The sequence below is a fragment of the Phoca vitulina genome, unplaced genomic scaffold (assembly GCF_004348235.1).
Source record: "Phoca vitulina isolate PV1807 unplaced genomic scaffold, GSC_HSeal_1.0 scaffold7, whole genome shotgun sequence".
Classification (NCBI taxonomy): Eukaryota; Metazoa; Chordata; class Mammalia; order Carnivora; family Phocidae; genus Phoca; species Phoca vitulina.
Genome location: NW_022589710.1, coordinates 46,258,570 through 46,274,665, shown reverse-complemented (window position 1 = coordinate 46,274,665; position 16,096 = coordinate 46,258,570). Strand labels below are relative to the sequence as shown.

Here is a 16,096-nt window from a genome sequence, read left to right as displayed (position 1 = left end):
CGGGAAAGGCCTAAGGATAGAAGGAGCTGGGCACACTCCACACTTCCCACTACTTCAGTGAGGACACTTCTTTCTTCGTGAGTTATTTCAACGTATATAGTCTAGGTGTTATTTATTTCATCTTCAGATCCTACTGAACACATGTAATTTCCAGCAATAAACAATACAATTAAATTCTAATTTAAAAAAAACTGTGAATTCTCCACGTTCAATTAAAATAGAAACTGATCTAGACCTTCCTTTGCCAACTTTCTGTCCAGGCTCTGAATGTGGGTAGAGAGCAAAGCCAGAAATTACTCTTTGGGGAGCCTATGCAGAACAAACAAATGTAAGGTGTACATTTAAGAGATCTGTTGTTGCCGAGCCCCAAGGTTACCTTTTCTGAATCTGCCATGTCTTGGAGGCCACATAAAGGGAACGCATAAATGCATGAGAAAGCACATGATAGAAAGTTGAGACAGAGGTCTACACTGAGGCTCCTGTGGGCATATCCAAAAGCCACAGAAACAGGGACATGGCGCCCAAGCCCTGGGCACAGCCACTGAAAATGGGTGCACAACTAGCTACCGAGGACTCTCCTTCTCACCAGCTCATATGCAACCGCTTCACTGATTTCACCTTATCTTGGACACTCATCTCTCATGGCCGACCTCACTGAGAACCAAGTTCACCCACGGTGCCCAGGACCCCCGGTCCCGCCATGCCGATCCCAGGTTCCTTGTGACGGTGGGCAGCATGTGGAAAATAAATTCTCAATTTTTCTAATTTGTTTTGGTTTTTTTTGAAAACTAAATAAACAAAATTATGTTTATTGATGAAAATCTGAAGGTCAAGAATTAAGATTTTATACTTGGACAGACCTGGGGATCCTTGGTCCCTTTTTAATTACTAGAGCTCTGTAAGAAATGTCCCAGACTCACTCCCTGATCAAGTATGAATGGAGCACCTCAGTGTGCCAGGCCCTACAGACTCAGAAGCAGAAAATACAGACACCAATCTCTTGTAAAGGAACTGCTGACTATTATTAGTAATGCCAATGCCCAGGCAGCTGCAGCTCTCGCAACAGTTCAGTAGAAAGAGCCACAGGTGGTAAAACATTACCCGGAAGGGTGTTTGCTGTACCAGCCTTTCCACTTTCTTACAGGTTTGAAACTTCTTGAAATAAAGACTGGAGCAGGGAGCCAAGGGCAGGATTATAGATATGAACTGTATTTCAGGCAACCAAAGAGTTGACAAAAGAAAGCTCTTTATACAAGAATTTTTGTTAAGGGAAAATTGGAAAATCACCATTTGACATCCTTCAACTGATATCACTCTCTAGGCAACAATTCTCCACGGATGCTATGGCCTCTAGGTGGGAGTTTGATGGGGAGCAGAAATGGAGGGCACATTCCTGGCCCCACTTCACGAAGCCTCGCTTCACATGGAACCCCCGCACACCTGCGCCTCTCACGCCTGCCTGCGCCTTCGGATGTGACGCAGCAGGATGGGCACAGGACCACCCTCAAAATACGCCTGCCAAAACAGTGAGCCGGAATCTAACTTGCTAGATTAATCCAGATCTAACCACCAGCTTCACAAGGAACCTGAAGGACAGAGGAACCAGCTAAACACCATGATCAGGAAGCGTGAGCCAAATCCAGAATGTGGGACACTCTGCAAGACTATTTTCCCCAACCCCCCCCCAAAAAAAGAAAGAAAAGGAGAAAAAGAAAAAAAATCAATGGCATAGAGAGAAAGGGAGGCAGGGGGTTTGCAGAACAAAAGGGAGACTAAAGACATCTAACAACTAAATATAAGGTGTAGACCTTGATTTGCCCTTTTTACAATCCAACTGTAAAAAGACATCTTTGAGACAATGGAAGTATCTGAATATGGCTAGATATCAGATGACATTAAGGAAGCGTTTTTAATTTTGATAGGATAATGGAATGATGGTTAATAAACAAAAATAGTCCTTATCAGTTAATAAAAATTATCTTCAGCAGGAGAGGAAGGAGGGAGAGGAACAATGACATTCTTCGTATATTGTCAAGCTTCTCTATTTATCCTTGGACTCATAAAGGATAAAGGATTTCTCACAACTACATGTATACCTTCTTAACACTAAGTAACTACATACACACATACATATACACATATAGATATAAAAGCCAGTGCTATATACATAACTCCAATCCTTCCTTCATCTTTTCCAACAGAAAACACTTAAAACTATCATTTTAATGGAAAACTAGCGTGACAGACAAGACCGCGTGTGGTTACAGCCTAGGGGCCTTGGCAACTCTGGGCTTGGCCCAGCGGCTCAGCAGCCGAGCCCACACATCTCGGCACACCCCGTACCCACGGGGCGGCACGGGGCACACCAGTGGTGAAATTCCAGCTAAGCTCCCCCCCCGTGCTAAGAAACTGACTTCCGTGAGGAGAGAAAGCCTGTCACAATGCTAGTGCAAGAGGACAAAACACGTGTTTGCAACGGTGCTTATAGATCTAGGAGCCCGGCAGCTCCGTGAGTTTTTGCCTTTCACACTTTTGTAGCCTAATAAGAATGAACTATTCACTGCTAACAAGCAGGTAAAGAGACTCTGGTATGGCAATGACACAGAGAGAGAGAGGACAGAGGCCCTTTAGTATTCTTGGAACATCTATGCCATTAAAAAAGAGAGAGAGAGAGAGAGAGAGGGAGAGAGAGGGAGAGAGAGGGAGAGAGGAGGAGGGAAGGGGGCAACCTCGGGCCTGGCACTCGGCTGTTCTCCGCCATCTTGATGTCCTTGACGCGTGCAGATGGTGTGGAAGTGCTAGCACCAGAACAGCCCAGGAGAAGGAATGAGCGGCCAATGGAGATTTATGTGAGGAGAGTGAGATGGACAAGGTAAAATTGTCAGGAGGAGTTGTTAGAAAGTAAAATATATTGTGACAATTCCACTCCTGCCGTTCATCAATAAACTGACAGATCATTTAGTGTCAATTAGGAGTGATAGATGGACAAGTCCCCATGATCCTGGGCCAAAATTAATGGCTGGGAGGGAGAGGGTGATTGAAAATGACGGCTGACATTGAGAGCAAAGTCCTGAAAGTCCCTGAGGGGCCATTACTTGCCTCATTCCCTTGCAGATCAATGCAGGGACAAACCCAAAAACAGACACTTTGAGACAAAACTTAATCAGACTACCTTTCCTTCCTCTCTTTACCGGGTCTGGTTGCCTCTTGTTCAGCTCTGTTCTCCATGGCCAAGTCAGCGACCCACAGGCTATGAGGGTGGAATCTTTGAGATGGAATCTATGAGATGGAATCTTTGGCACAGCTATGACTTTGGTGTCTGGAGAAGGAAAGGTAGTGATCCCAGGTCCAAGGATATTCCTGAAAACGGCCCTAGCCTATGGCTCAGGGATGAGCATGTGAGTCCTGGGACCCAGAATCTCTAGCCAGGGTGCTGGTTGACACACGCTCTGCTCTCTATCTTGGGCAGTGTCATGCAAATTAAAATAAATCCCAGAAATTCATATCCCTTGGCTATGAACTCCTGGTTCATATCTGGAATTAGCCCTTCTACCTCCCACTGGCAACAACATAGCTGTAGACCTCTGTCTCCTACCTCCCTTGTAGAGGGGAACCTACCTTATAGAAAGGAACCTACCCAACAGAGTTGGTGTCATGTACCTATAAGGTACAGCTGTGGACTGAATGTTTATGTGCCCCCCAAATTCATATGCTGAAACCCTAATTCCTAATGGGATAGCACTCGGAGGTGGGGCCTTTGGGAGCTAATCAGAGTTAGAGGAAGTCCTGAGGGTAGAGCCCCCACGATGGCACTGGTGCTTTTATAAAACGAGGAAGAGATACAAGATCTCCCTCTCTCTGTATGCACACACCAAGGAAGGCTGTGTGAGGATATAACCAGGAAGAGGGCCCTCAACAAGAACCAGACCATGCTGGCACCTTGATCTGGGACTTCTGGCTTCCAGAACTAGCAATCAACGTGACAAATAAATGTTTGTTGTCCCAGCCACCCAGTCGATGGCATTCTGTCCTAGCGGCTGGAAATGAGTCAGTGCCATTATTATCATTTCAAAAGAATTCAAGCTGAGCGCATGATATTCCAGCGTGAATTTCCTGCTCTAAGCAGAGTGACAATGAGGTTACCATCCCCTCAACACTTCTATGTACACCAACGCTCTCCTCACGATCCTCTGTGCATGTGAGTCCACCCAGCCTGACCCCCATGTCCTCTGCAAGGGACTCCTGGTCACTGTGCTCCCTCTCTCCTCTGATGTCCTGTCACCAGTGTGAGCCAGTCCATTGGTTCTCACTAGCAACGTGCTCCTTCCGCTGCTCCTGATTTTCGTGAACAAAAATGCCTGATCTTCCCAATCCAAATCCAAGCTCTTGCAGGGCAGGGGGCACAGCTACACTCTGTACCCCCTGGAGTTCCCGGCCAGGAGTAGGAGCTCATACTTTCCAACCTGAATGGGCGGGTCCTCAATGTGGCCCAACAACGGCCTCTCCTGCCCCTAGCCGGCCGCCCCCTCCTCCTTCTGCCGCACATCTGTTCTACTTTGCCTCCAGAGGCCAGCTCTCCTTGGCTCCAACAAGCTCAACAGTTTGCCTTTCTACTTTAAAAAAAGAAGAAAACCAAGGGGCCAATCCAAAATGCAATTCCCCCAATTCCCTACTCCCTCAATTTTTCTTGAGAGCTTACCCAGCCTTTCCAAGCTCCCTCTTATATCGGAGGAAAAACGTCCCTGCCTCCTTCTGTCCAAGGTTAATCAACCTCTCTTGGAAGGTTTTATCCTTCCAAGGATCCTGCTCCTTCCAACCCCTCCTATTTCACCTGCAGTCACTCTTTCCCCACGTATGACACACATGGTTCTCAACACAAACCTCTCCTTCCAAATACTATCCCATTCTTTCCTTTCTTTCTCAGGGAAGGAGCCTAGATCACTATTTCCTCACCTCAGTCCCTCTTCAGCCCATAATCTGGCTTCTGCCCCAGTGCAAATCACCATAACTTTCTCAAAGGCCCCTAGTAACCTCCAAACTGCCAAATCCTAGGCCCCGACCTTGGCTTCTATTTGTGTAGATGTACCAAGTTGTACCTCCCTTTTGACCTCTCTTCCAGAATCTCAAACTGGAAAGTCATCTGTGTGGATGACCGCCAGCCTACAAATCAGGTCTCTCCTTCTGCATTCCCCACCTGACGGCACTGCCCCCAACCAAGTCATCGCAGCGAGGCACCTTGCAGGACCTTCCACTCCTCCCTCTTTTGCCCTGTATCTGACCAACGGCACTTCTGTGACCTCTAGCTCCAAAACGTCCCCAGAGCTCCTCTCCTGTCCATGCTCACACCACTGCCCTCATCCAGCTCTTATCCACCTTCAAACAGAGTATTACCTTCCGAACAGCGCTTCCAACCTTCCAGATCTCCACTTCCCACACTGATAGCAAAGTGACCTGATCTGATAGCAAAAACACCGATGAGATCATTCATTTGTTCAAATCAACAGTCCCTGAGCACTTGTTATGGACTGGTACTATTCGAGGTACTGGGCATATGTAAATAAGAGTGTGTCTCCTCTCAAGAAGCTTATGTTAAGGGGGGTAGGAGGGTTGGGGTGGCTGGGTGACGGACACTGGGGAGGGTATGTGCTATGGTGAGCGCTGTGAATTGTGTAAGACTGATGAATCACAGACCTGTACCCCTGAAATAAATAATACACTATACGTTACTAAAAAGAAAAAAATAATAATAATATGCCACCCTCACGAAGCTGCTGAACAGCACAAATTAATACACATGACATTTACAACTGCGGCATGCACGTGGCTACTGAACGCTTGAAATGTGGCTAATGCCACACAATCCCATTCCGAGTGGGAACGCGGAACTTCTCATTTTTATTTATTTATTTTTTAAAAGATTTTATTTAGTTATTTGACAGAGAGACAGAGACAGAGAGAGAGGGAACACAAGCAAGGGGAGTGGGAGAGGGAGAAGCAGACTTCCCGCAGAGCAGGGAACCTGATGCGGGGCTTGATCCCAGGACCCTGGGATCATGACCTGAGCCGAAGGCAGATGCTTAACGACTGAGCCACCCAGGCGCCCCTCTCATTTTTATTTAATTTATTGGTTTACATTTTTAAACTACACTCAGTTGATTTACTGGAAAACTTTTAAATATGTTTGGAACGGAGTTAATATGAGAATCTACTTTTCAACTGTAAATTTTATAAAATCGAAACACCGACCAAGTGCTTCTTTGACAAATTTAGCATCTGAATTGAGATAGCACTGTAAATGTAAAATTCATGCGTGTCAAGGACTCATTAAAAAAAAAAAGAGTATAAAATTTTTTTTAAAAAGCAGCTTACGTTACAGGAGAGAGAAAAAGACTGTATGTACGTGCACACACACAAACACACGCACGTACGTATGCATATATGTCACGTGCTGATACATTAAGTAAGAGATGGGAACACAGAGTGACGAGGGGTGCTACTTTATATAAACTGAGGGCAGGGAGAGCCTTGTCAGCCACGGTAAGAACTTTGGGATTTACTTGGACTACGGGGAATGCCACTGGAGGGCTCTGAGGAGACAAGGGAAATGATCTCGCTTATATTGTAAAAAGGTCCCTTTGGCTCTGTGGAGATAAGACGGAGAGAGAAAGGATGCAGGGGAGACCAGTCAGTATGTTCTCGGTTGAGTCAATGCTAGAAATGACAGCGGCTGCAGCCGAGCACCGGCAGCACAGACCACAGACGGATTTCATCTGTAGACTTCACCCGCTTGGCTGATAGACTGAACGTGGGCGGAGACAAGAGAGGTGTCCAGGAGGATTCCAAAGTTTATGGTCTGAAGTAACGGGGAAGATAAGAGTCACCATTTACGGAGATCTGAGGGGGACTTTGGGAGGTGCAGGTTAGGGGATAGGACAGGAGGGGTGACAAGGAAGAGGACTGATTCAGATATGCTATGATTGAGTTGTGTATCCAAGTGGAAACATCAACTGGATGACTGGATGTTCAGGGAAAGGACTGGAGGGATATATATTTTGGAGTCATCGCTGTGAACGTGATAGTCAAACTCCCGAGACTGGGTCAAGATCCTGCAAGCGTGTGTGTTGACGCTGAAGAGAGGAGGTTCGAGGATGGGCCCTGGGTCCCCCAACATTGAGAGAGGTCAGACTAGGCCACAGACTTAGGAGCCACACAAGACAATACTTTGAAAAGTAACATACAGAATGGAAAAGCATCTTTTTCCAAGAGCAAACTGATTTGATCTGGAAAAATCTTTAATATATTCATTGATATATTCATTTAATATATTCATTTTTGAGATTTCCTTTTGTTCTCTAAGCAGCAGACACAGGGTTTGTCTCATCTCCATATTTCAAAATAAATTCCAGATATTACAAGCACGAAAATCCCCTAATGCCTTAGAAAAATGGGGCCACTCTAGAAGACTCTCACTGATATATGAGACCTATGTTTCAAAGTTACCTTCTTGTTCTTGGTTAGCACTAAAAAGTAGTGCTTTATTCTATAAAGGAAAGAGTGTGGTAATTGTCGGCATACGAATACACAGAAAAACCACTAGAAGAGAATAATAAGTCTAAATGTAGACTCAGGTACATACGAAGATGCAGAATTATGATACAGGTGGTTTCTAAATTTACCAGAGAAAGATGGATTTTTAAATAAATGGTGGTGGGACCATAGCCATTTGGAAACAAATAAAACTGATCCATACCTTATGTCATACAATAGAATTAATTCCGAACAGATCAGAGATCTAAATTTTTCAAATGAAAGGGTGTGGTCCTGTTCCAATAAAACATGATCTATAAAAACTGGCAGCTAGCTTGTGGGTCAAAGTTTGCTGAATCCTAATATATAGAAACAAAGAAGAGTAAACTAAAATTGTACATGTTTATGTTGAATTCTGCAAAAAAAAAAAAAAAAAAGGTATAGGTAGGATAGACCAGAAGCTAATAAAGAGATTACCCATATGGGATGGATGGAAATGAGGTGGAGGGAATAAGGATGGGAGTGAGACAGCTCTGAGTATGTGTTTCTATACTATTTTGATATGATAAGAAGTACACAAAATCACCTGTTCTTGCCCAAAACCTACAACTTGAACCTGATCATGAGAAATCAGTCAGAGAAAACCAGAATTTAAGACACTCTACAAGACGACTGGCCTGGACTCCTCAAAAAAACACAATGAATGGGAGAACAGGGGAGGAATTGGAATTATTTTAGCTCAAGAGAGATATTTTAGATAAGATAAATTTATCGTTATCTAAATAGATTTATCTAGATAAACTTAAATAAAAATTATTTTAGATAAAGAGACAGAACTACCCGACACAATGCGTGAACTCTAACTGGATCCTGAGGCTATAAAAGACATTTCGGGACAACTGAGTAAATTTAAATATAAACTATTATTAAGTATTAAATCATTATGAAATTACTTGGATGTGATAATCATACTGTGATCATCTGGAGAATGTCCTTAATCTTGAAAAATGCATGCTGAAGTATTTAGAGGTGAAATATCATGACTTCTGCAACTTGTTTTCAAATGATTCAGGGGGAATAAAGTGTATGTGTGTGAGACAGAGGGGGAAAGGAAGGGAGGAAAGAATTAGAAAAAATATATATTTTTAAGGCAACAAGTACTGAAGGAAATTCTAGACAAGAGTAATGTCTATGTTTCAAAGAAAAAGAAATTCCCTTCCCAAGTCTACCTTAAATAGTTAAGCTTGATAGTCAGCCATCCTCTGCTGGTGTAGTAAATCTTTTTTTCTGGTTTACTATTCATCTAAGACTTCGTGCAAGGGATTAAAGACCAAAGTGGTCTGGAATCCTACAATGACTAACAGGCAATTCCATTCTGTTCAGAAAGTTACTTTAAGAACACAGAATGAGGGTCAAAATGTACAAACTTCCAGTTATCAAAGGAGTAAGCCATGGAGATGTAATGTACAGCATGGTGACTACAGTTAATAATACTGTACTGCATATTTGAAAGCTGCTAAGAGGGTAGATCTTAAAGGTTCTCAGCACAAGGAAAAATTTGTTTATAACTATGTATGGTGACAAATGCTAACTGTACATTGTGGTGGTCATTGCCAATATATACAAATACTGAATCATTATGTTGTACACCTGAAACCAATATAATGTTATACGTCATTTGTGCCTCAATTTCTTAAAAAAAGAACACAGAATGCTACAAAGATGGATGAACTTTGAAAACATCAGGCCAAGTGAAAGAAGTCAGTCACAAAGGACCACATAAAGTAGGATTCCATGTATGTGAAATGTCCAAACAGGCCAGTCATAGAGACAGCAGAATGGTGACTGCCCAGGGTTAGGGAGACTGGGGGGACATGGGAAATAACTGCTAACGGGTACCGGGTTTCTTTGAGGAGAGGGTGATAAAAATGTTCTAAAACTGACTGTGGTGTTGGTAGCACAACTCTGTTAAGGCACCAAGAACGACTGAATTGTACATTTTAATGGGTGAATTACATGGAATAAGAATTACACCTCAAGAAAGTTGTTCTAAAAAAATTAAAGAAAAACAACCCAAGAGCCAAGTGCCCACTTCCACCCTCACAAGCTGCTGGCACTTACTTTGAAGCCTTCACGGAATCATCTGCCCAGCCTCCATGCCTGCGGGGCGGTTTGGGAGGGGGAGCCTAAAAGGGGACAAGAAGCCAAAATCACAGTCACTCACCACTGGCATTCACGCATGCAAGGGATGAGGTTGAGGCCACCTCAACCAATATTCTATCAAATCTTTCCAATAAAAATACAGTAACCTTTTTAAGTTACTTTCAAAATCTGGGTGCTTTCGAGCCCTTCTGGTGGGTATATAAAAGCAAGATCTGTAGGGCAAAGTCTACTGAAAGCCTTAGAAATGCTTCATACTTTCTAAGCCAGCGATTCTAATCCAAGGAATTTATCCCAAAGAATCAGAGAGAAACATAAGTGCCGTTTCTGAATAGTAAAAAGGTCAAAACCAAAATAGACAGCAATGAGAAATTAAGTAAATCATGGAATACACACGTGAAAATACTATGTAATAACAAAGAACTATGGTAAAAGAGAATATTTAATGAAATGAGAATGTTCGGTATATAGTAACTTTTAAAAAACATGTTGTAAAACAGTAGGTCTATGCTTCCAATTTGGCGAAAAGATTTTTAATACGTAATATCTCGTGTTAATTAGCTATAAGTACATGAATGAGAGGGGACTCCAGTGATGGAACTGTGGGCAATTTTTAATTCCCTTCTTTGTGTTGTTGTGCATGGTTTAACTTTTTTTTACAATCACTTTATATCACTTTTATAAACAGAAAGGTAATTAAAAAAAGATGTAAGAGAAAGGTTTGCTTAACAGACATAAACTAAATGGGTGGGTTAAAAATCTCAGATTACTTGGGGAAGAAGGATTCACCTGCCAAGGATGCATTCAGGAGCCCAAGTGCAGGCGTTCTGGTCCAGCATATCTCAACTGGAAATAGCAAGGGATTGTCAAGCAATCCACCGAGTCAGTCAAGTTGGATAAAAGAGCAAAGAACACTTCCTATTTTCCATTCCCCAGCATTCCCCTAGGACTGTTTTTTGAAATATCAACTTCCCTTTTCCAACAATGGCATATAACTGTCATTCTCAGTCTAAGGAGATACTTGGATGAATGGACTAAAACATGTGTTGGCCAACTTTTCTATGAAGGGTTGAGTAGTAAATATTTTTGATTCTGCGGGCCATACAGTCTTTGTTCCCCATCAATTCTGATACCGTAAGACAATAAAGAGCTATGGACCATAAGTAAACAAACAGGTGTTGCTGTGTTCCAATAAAAGTTTATAAAAACAAGCAGTGGGCCAATTTAGCAGGAAGGATGTGGTTTACAGAACCTTGAACTAAAATGTTGTCATTGCAACATCCTTTAAATTTACCACTTAAAGCCTAACTTGTAACTTTTTAAAAAAACATCCTCTCAACATGCCAAAATACCTTTATACTTCTGATATTTTATTTTGCACCAAGATACCTTTCCTTTCTGGCTTCTCTAGTAGCACCCCAGCCTGCCAAGGACGTGCTCTATCTAGATAACAGGACTTTCTTCGGGGTGAGCCAGAACCTGCTGGAAATGACTAACTGAGAAGAAACCCAGCCCCAGAATGCCTGAATCCAACTCAGCTCCCAGGAAATGGTAAGTAGCGCTTTAGAGAAAACAAACTTGAGTTTTCTTTGCTAGAGACAGGTAATGGAGCTATCTGGAGGACCCTGTGAGAAATGACGAAAATGCAGAAGTGGAAAACAAGCTATTGTTTGTCTCTACCAGAGGGATATCCGAAGGAGATATGCTCACCGGGGCTGCCCACTCCACACATCCTTATCTGCTGTACCTGCCACCCACACTCACCCACCCTGAGGCCATAAGGGGAAGCCTTCTAGTCCAAGACCCCCACTGCCCTGAGACACTGACCGAACCAGGGTACACCAGTCTGACCCAATTGGAACCAATCGATATCTCTGTCCCAGGAATCCAGAATTGAAGTTGTTTGGACAGCATGAGCACTGGAACTATAAGGACCAGGGGGAATCAGACTAAACCCAAAGTACCAGAAACCGAAGTTGTATATAAGCAGAAACCAACAACCTCGTCTTGCTGAGCTCCTACTGAATGTGCTAGGGAGACCTGAAAGATTAAAGAGAACTGAATGGAACCACACTGGGCCCCTGAGGATGTCTTAAGGCAATCTGGCCCCAGGCTATGCTCCTGTGCGTGTGCAGGTAACATCCCATATTTCTTCACCCAAGGACACGACCATCTTGTGAGAATATTCCTGAATTTGGAGGTCACAGACCTGTAGTCACACGTTGTGTCTGGCCAGACAGTGGCTTCTTTGTATGTTTTTATTTTTCAATTTAAGCTACCTTTGTAAAAATTGGAAGAGCTCCACATGAAATGTCATTTCCCAGCTTCTCTTGAAAAACTCTAAGAGCCAGTAACGCTGGGGCCGAGTAGCAGCTGCCCCTGTAGACAGGCCCTGTGCTTTCCCGGTGGCCCCAGTCCCCACCCTCCCTCTCTGCCTCCTTCCTGCTGAAGTCAGCGTCAGCTGCCACGGGCTACTATCGCTTTCCTGCTGTTTCTCTTCCAGGGCAGAATCCTCTCTGTGTTCCTGTGTCTGGCAGAACTGGGAATAGGAAAGCTAGGTGAGGCGTTCTGAGAAAAATGGGCAAGAGCGTATCTCTTGGTTGGAAGTGTGAGCTTCCCTTACGACTTCAGTGCGCACACTGAAGGGGCGTCTGTCTTACCCCTGACCCCACGTCACTCCCCGAAGGCTACCTGCCCAGCCCCCGCAGGCCCCTGGGCGTGTGACCCCTGAGCTGCCCTCTCAGAGCTGGGCTTTCTTCTCTTGGCTCTGGATGTTGGGAAGCACAGAACGAACCAAGTCAAACCCAAGGTGCCACAGGTCAGGGATCCGAGTCTACCTGGCGCCTTCCCAGCGCTACGAGATGCTGAGAGTCCGCAAGACGGCAGGGGACCTGTGTGGCCTTGGCGGGATTCCACTTCTTGTCTCCTGATCCCAGCAGTTTGCTACCGTGGGGTGTGGGTGCCAATGGTGATGGGAGGCATGGAGACTGAACTGGAAAGGGGCTGTGAGAGAGGACGCAGCATGGAGAAGGAGCAAAGGCAACGGACACTTCTGTCAAAAGGCACTCCTCTGAGTGACCGCTAAACTGTGGGACTAAATCAGTGGCTTCATGGCAAGTGCTTAGAGCAGTCAGTACTCAGTCTTCCCTGTTACCATCGCCATCATCATCCTTATTACTAATGTCCACATATGAAAGGTTAGACTGTGGGTCATAAAATATACTACCATTTGGAAGAAAGAAAAAGAAAAAAAAGACTCCTTTGAGCCTGGCCTGAGCTGTCGCTCTGACTACTAAGGGACATTGTGTGGTTAATAAAGCTCCCTAAGATTCCGAGAACCAAAATGACCAGCTTTATCTCCTTTAACCACAAATCCCAGGAAGCCATGGCTATTGGGGGGATGCGTACAAATCCCTTCCGGCCAGAGGAAGCACAAAGACACACTTTCTCTCATGCTCCTCCCATTACAAAATGGTACCAGCTGCTACATTAGGACGGCAGCTTCAAAGCCAAAAGATCACCACATAAGAGTCACAGCTCCGCAACCGATGGGATGGAAAAACTGGTTCCAAAATCACAGGGTTTTTTCATGAGTGACTAAAGACTTTAAGAGTTGACATGATGCTGTAAAAACCATGTAAGCTATTCTTCCCTGAGATGCCAAGAAATTCTCTGTGCAAAGTGGGGCCGAGGCTATGGCTGTTCTCCCCGCTCCCCACTGAGGGTCTCAGCCAACCTCGGGAGAGAGTGCAGCGGCAGATGGGAGCCCAGAGGGGCAGGCAGAACATGCTCTGTGCAAACTTGGGCTTGGCCATGAAGCCGGAGCCGTCTCCTTCCTTGTGGGCAATCCTTATGGTCAGTCTAGTACTCTGGGTCCCAGGGTAAAAACATTTTGTTTTTTTAATACTCCCTACTACGAGTCTTGTTATGGCTACCCACAAATACCCTATTCAGATGAAAGAGACTTAATTAACCATTATGAAGTTATAAAAGCTCTTCCCCAGAATCCACCTTCGTTCCCCATGTGGGGAGCTGGGCACTGTCCTGTGTGCACTGGGTGAGAGAGGAAAAGCCGATGTCACCTCTGTTCTCAAATGTTACCCCTGTTCAGTGAGGCAGGGAAGAGGCCAAATTCGGTATATATCGGGTGTGTATGAACTCTATGTGACGGCACGTCAGGCTCACTGGGAAACTTAAGAGGCCGCAGTGGAGGTGGGAAGCAGGCATCAGGGACGGAGGTAGGGGGTTACGCCAGGGACAGGTTGCATCCATGGTCCAAAGGCGAAGCTGAGGAGAGTTCCTCCACCATGGGAGAGTTCCACTGAAATTTTGCAGTTTTCTTGCCACCTCTGGTGGTTTTACTGGAACACTTTCTCCTGTCTCATTAAGACAGAACTCAGGACACAACCAAAGATGAAACGGAACTGTGCCAGGCCAGGATGTGCGAAGGACAAGGAGAGGGCAAGGAAGCTTTATGGATTTGAAATATAAACAGAGAGGAAAAAGGAAAAGCATTTCTGAAGGAACCAGATGCAAGGTATAGGGATTCCAGAATAGCACATAACACTCAGGTTGCAGCAAACGCTATTAACTGATCGTCATATTGGTAGGAGTCCCTGGGAAAACTCTTGGTGGGGGGGTCGGGGGGGTGGGGGGGTTCTGAGCAGCTTGGCATCTATTCCTTCACAATGCAGGACATAACTGGAAGCTGATGCAACATGATCATAATGCAGCGGTTCGACATTAGGTGCAAATGATCTGTCTGAAATATAAGGAGATGACTGGCATTTAGCAATATAATTTAAAAGGGCTGGCAGGTCCTTTGCATGGACAGTCCAGCCTGTGAGTGCCTGGCTGCTCTTCCTAAGAGCTACAATGACATCTTAATACCCAGTAAGCCCTGTTTCAAAAAGAGTGCCACGGCTTTCTCCCGGGGTGACCTGAAACACAGGACCCACTCATAGGCCACGCCGCTCCTGTTGCCCCTTTTAGGACCAGTTGCCAGAACTCTGCTTCCTCCTTTCCAAGGAGACAGACGAGATGCGGGGGGACTTCAGGGGCCTGCATGTGCTCCCCAACCAGACTGCCAGAGCTCGGTCCCTGCGACTCCAGTGAAAAGTTGTAACCCTTTAGTTACAGACCCTTCGTTTGGGGCCAGGGGTCCTTCCCTCTCCTGCCCATCATGTTTGGGCAGGACAAGAGGACATGAACGTATGATTTATGTGCTCCCAAATATTTTGTGTCTGAGTTCTCTGTGTCATGACCTGGGCATTTAAAGGAAAAGGAATTTACTCTTGCTCCATCCTCCCAACTAGAAACTTACTCTTTAGGCAGGCTAAGACAGTCATTCGTGGCACTTTTTTTCTTCCTGGAGCCCAGCAACTCCAGAATCCTCCCTTATCCAAGCACTTGGGAAGACATTACCAATCTGTTTGAGTCATGACTTCGGAAGAAGTCTGTTTGCTATCCCTGTATTAGGAGGAGGGAAAACAAACAAAACAAAACAAAACAAAAAACCACCCTGGATGGGAGAGGAGGGGACAGCTCAAGTGATCTTAAAGGCCAGAAAGAAGACCTGATTCTAGAATTCAAAAGTCCTGGTTTCTCCTTTACATTGCTCTGCTTCTGAAATTCAGAGGCATAGCCCCAAGACATCTGCTGGGAAAACCATTTCCAATTTGGGCAGATTTACTGCCAGGTAACAGTATCCAAACTTGCTTTAAGGACAGAGTCTTAAAATGTGTACCACCATAAGGGCCAGAAATAGGAACGGGTGACGGTAGCCCGTAGGCAGTGCACCCCACGTGTTCTCTCTTGAAAGCTGGAGTCACGTCTCTGAGTGTGGGAAATGAGCACAGCCTGCTGGGGCTGCCGCCTGACGGACGGAGGGGGCAGGACCCCGCATAGCTCCTGGAGAGAAGCAAAAATGTGCTCTCTCCAAAAATAAACAGGGGGCAGGAGAGACTGAGAGTAAAGAGTTGGAAGCACGTGACCGGCGGTTGCGGTCCTGAAATACCAGCATTCTACAAAAAGGAGCCTGTGAGAGGCAGGGAGCGGGCGATTCAGGAAACGGCCTCTTTATATGGTCTCATCCGAATGGGCCAGGATTCAACGAACTGGAATTACTCTGTCACAGGGAGCCTTTAGGGCCAGACTGGCTTCTGATCTTTATATGGTTCCCCCAGATTCTTAGGATGCCGAAATAGAAAAGATGCTGCAGTGCCAAAAAAGGAGCCTTTTGGGTTTAGAAACTTCTCACACACTCTCGAAAGTCCTGGAGAAACCCCACGATATGAATCAGTCCCAAATCCAAACGGCAACCTGCTTCAAAAATTCAGTGCAAACACTTGCACGAATTCCCAACAGCAAAGACATTCAGTTAGGCAAGATCCGTTGCAAACTTCACACC

The 16,096-nt window shown here is 45.0% G+C and overlaps 1 protein-coding gene across 1 annotated transcript in view; it reads right to left on the bottom strand.

Annotated features, from left to right (window-relative positions):
• IFT43 (intraflagellar transport 43) overlaps positions 1 to 16,096 on the bottom strand; it is an 80,165-nt gene that overhangs the window by 40,168 nt on the left and 23,901 nt on the right. The window contains exon 3 of the mRNA XM_032405642.1: positions 9,649 to 9,713. Within this exon, the coding sequence (XP_032261533.1) occupies positions 9,649 to 9,713 (65 nt within the window). The remainder of the gene's footprint in view (positions 1 to 9,648; positions 9,714 to 16,096) is intronic.